Genomic DNA, 3,706 nt, shown 5'->3' on the forward strand with positions numbered 1-3,706 from the left:
TAGTATGAAATCAGGTGTTCTAGTCCACTCTATATGTATCATACGTGTACAAATATGGGTTAGTATGCTTCAATGTAATTATGTAATTTGTTTAAGGAGAAAGATTTTTGTTACCACTTATTTCACAAATATTTCCTTCTTAAATGCAACTTATTCTCTAGTCATCCTTCCTCCTCACCCCATGTTTTGTCCAAATACACTCATCATCAGGTGTTTTTTATCTCACTAAAATTGCCTCACTGTATAGTATATACTATATAGTATATGATATGACATTTTATGAGTATATATTGTATTTAACAGGTTCCATATAATTATTAATTTGTCTGATATAATCGAACAATATATGAAATGTGGAGTGTTACTGTGAATTCAATATATGTCATAGAACAAAATTGTTGCAGTTTTGTAATCACTCTAAATATAATTGCAAAACTGGAAACATTAATATTTATGTATATATATTATTCACGTACCATTGGTTCAATATGTTCCACATCTCAGAAATGGATAATGGTAGCAGACAATTATAAACATAAGGGTTTTTTCACAGGAAGAAAAACTCAGACTAAGTGCTAATTTTATTGTTACAAGTAAATTCATAGATTCCATTCCAATTTGTTTTTCTCACTTCTTTCTCCTATAAAACAGTGGAACTAATGATATTAAATATGTTGTCATAGTAACCATGGTAAAAAAATATGTTCTGTAGGTTACGTACTCTGTGTGTGAATTTAAGGACCTAAACGTTAATTGTAAGTAATCATCATAAAAATAAGAATTTTTCTTCAAATTTCAGTGCTGATTTTTCTTCATGGTCGTACTATGTAAAATATTTTTTTAATTAAAATAATATTCTTTCAGCAACACTGGCAAAGTTATGCACAACACATATGGTATCTGGAAAGTATATTGTTCACCACAACTGTCAGCAGAACATCTTAATCGACTTTGTCAAGCAGTAGGTTTTGAGTTTGCTGACAGGACAGATAAACAGACTGATGGAAATACAGAAGTGACAGAGCTTGATTCATTCTCATCTGTCCAACTGAATTCAAATACTTCAGTTATATTACGAGGAAGCAGGCCATTTGTGCAGATCACCAAACACCAGCACCCTTGTATTCAGCTGCAGCTTCATTGTTCCTAATACTCTATACGTTAAACAAGAATGTGCTGTTCTCAATATCAACAAATTTGTAAAATACTGCCTAAGAAGTTTTCAGAAGAGGTAAATTTCTTTGAGATTTTTGTAGATTATATAATAAATTAGGATTACTAATTATAAATCTGGAATATGAGAAGAATACAGGAATTAGGAATGCACTGTTGTTTCATGATACAACCACTACTTTAGTGAGTTCATGAAAAGTTGTCGTTTCAAAGAGTTGAAGTTTTATACTCCACAAGTGCCATTATTCTTAACAGATTGTAAGATCTTAAATGCCACATGTACCTGTTAAGGAGCACCTAGACTGTTGTACTTGTAAATTTTTTGTTGTCTGCTTAATTTTATTAATTATGCCAGAACTTTGTTTCATAAAAGTGACTGTAATCTGTGCAACATGACTGATGAAGTAAGCATGCTATGATGAATATATATAGCTTTATTAGTCAAATGGTATTAGCAGAATGCATTCATGATCCCTCATTAATGATCTCCACATGCCTTGTAGAATTAGGTGATTAGTGAATTGTCTCTTTTGCATGAATAATCATTAATATGTACATTCCTAAGTACATTCAACAATTTATATAAAGCACTTTATGATGAAAGTTAAGAAACTTCCTGCAAAAATCTGCAGAATGTTACACTGTTCTTTAAATCAGTATTCAAAACTTGCTGAAAGCAAGATATTTCTCTATCATATCTCTGTGAGATTGACCTTGAAATTAGTGCAAACAAGTAAAATCTTTAATAAGATTTAATCACATCTGTGGCTCTTAGTTTGCTACAATGTTCTCTTTAAGATGCCAGTTGATGGGAGAAATAACTTCCCAAGTTCTTGGGTCTAATGCTTGAGCAGTCATTTGAAAATGTGATTTTTATTTTACTTTAGGTCACTGAAATATTGTTGAAGTGGACCAGTACACATGGAAATATGACGTAGAATTTATTGTTTCTATATAATTTGGAAATTTTGTACTGTCCATTTCTTACAGCTGTGAAGCTTACTCTTTTGCCTCTTAATGTATAATATTGGAATAAATGACTTCATGTATACGATCATAAAAATAGATAAATAATTTTTTACTTTTGAGTTTTATGCAGTAACAGAAATCTACTAATTTTACTCGTACAATGATCAGTAATGTAATTCCTCAGATTGAAATTTATTTTGACATACACATGGCACTCGTGCCTTTATAGGCTATTTTAGGATAATGTCCTGAATTATAACTTAGTTTACATTCTCATAGACACTGTTCCTCTGATCTATTTTAATAACATCCTCTCACTGGTGTCTGTTTCTCCCATTTGATATCTTACTATGATATTTGTCAGTGAATATTTTGTGTATGTCTTGTTACCTACAGTCCAATCCAATCCAATCCAATCCAATCCAGTCCAGTCCAATCCAGTTTCCTTCTCTCTTACAATGTAAAGAGCGCAAGCCGTGTGAAGACCATGAACATATTCAGAATTTAGTGAGGAAACCTCTTTGAAAATGACCACAGTTTGAGGAATCTTAAGGAAAGTTGTTCACAATTTGGACAGGATCATGTTCAATGGTAAGTTCTTGTATTAACAAAAATATTCAGGTTCTAACACCAGAGAGATAGTTTTGAGTATAAGCTGTCTCTTAAAATAAAATAAAATAAAACTTTTACATTATATTCCACATTTTTTTTTTCAGGTGTAAGAGAGGAACAGGAAAGATCCACAAATTTACATTCAACCATACTGGAATAAAATACATCTATGAACTACATATAAATGAGTTTTGTGTTAGATTTCTTATTGTCGCGTTGCAATTTCGGGTTACCACAGAAATGAATTGTCAATAGTATTATGCATGAACGTAAATTATATAGTATGTCACGAACGAGCGAGCAGTCTTTTGTTTCAATGTGTTTTGTCAATTGTGTGAGTATTGATAATATTGTGATGTGGCTATGTGCAGTAAAACATATTAGACTGCTTACAATTGACTGTGTGCATGTTATTCATGGGAGGTGACTTCAAACTTGGCCTCAGTGCATCATTCGATAACATGTGTAACTCAAAAGGAATATGGAAAAGCAGGAGAATTTATTAGCACAAAAGCTTGTATAGAAAATGATGAGACTTTCCATTATCAACGGATATTACAGTAATTTTAAGTAAATATTAATATATGTACATGTATCCCGATAATTTCAGATGGGAAGGAGCCTTGTCTGTTTGTTGTTATAGAAATAAAAAACTTCAGTAATTTTCGTGTGTGTTCGGAAGCCTGTTGTTGATTTTTGAGTGTACTCATACAAGTTCAAAATTTTACGCCTAGTGCAACAATTCGGAGGTGTTTGCTAAAGTATATTTTAATTATCTCGAAAATCGCAAGTATTACTGATGAAGGTAATTGATCATAGAACGAGTTTTCTTTCTTCTCTACAGCTTTGTTGGAAACATATTTTGCCTGTATTTTATATAAAAAAAATAGAATGTGTCGATTTTTTTGCAGATCCTCAACCAGTTTCATGAAAGTACTTTAAGCCATTCTCT

The 3,706-nt window shown here is 31.6% G+C and overlaps 1 protein-coding gene across 3 annotated transcripts in view; it reads left to right on the forward strand.

Moving 5' to 3' along the window:
• Positions 1–3,420, forward strand: part of LOC111875012 — a 48,581-nt gene extending 45,161 nt beyond the window's left edge. For 2 of the 3 annotated variants that reach the window (XM_023871010.2, XM_023871012.2), the window contains exons 21-22: positions 865–1,231; positions 2,859–3,420. In XM_023871010.2, coding sequence (XP_023726778.1) covers positions 865–1,150 — 286 coding nt within the window. In that variant the 3' untranslated portion in view covers positions 1,151–1,231; positions 2,859–3,420. Of the gene's footprint in view, positions 1–864; positions 2,421–2,858 lie in introns of those variants that run through there. The other variant, XM_023871011.2, reaches the window with a different exon arrangement.
• Positions 3,421–3,706: the final 286 nt, after the last annotated feature.

Source organism: Cryptotermes secundus, unplaced genomic scaffold (assembly GCF_002891405.2).
Source record: "Cryptotermes secundus unplaced genomic scaffold, Csec_1.0 scaffold973, whole genome shotgun sequence".
In the NCBI taxonomy this organism is placed as follows: Eukaryota; Metazoa; Arthropoda; class Insecta; order Blattodea; family Kalotermitidae; genus Cryptotermes; species Cryptotermes secundus.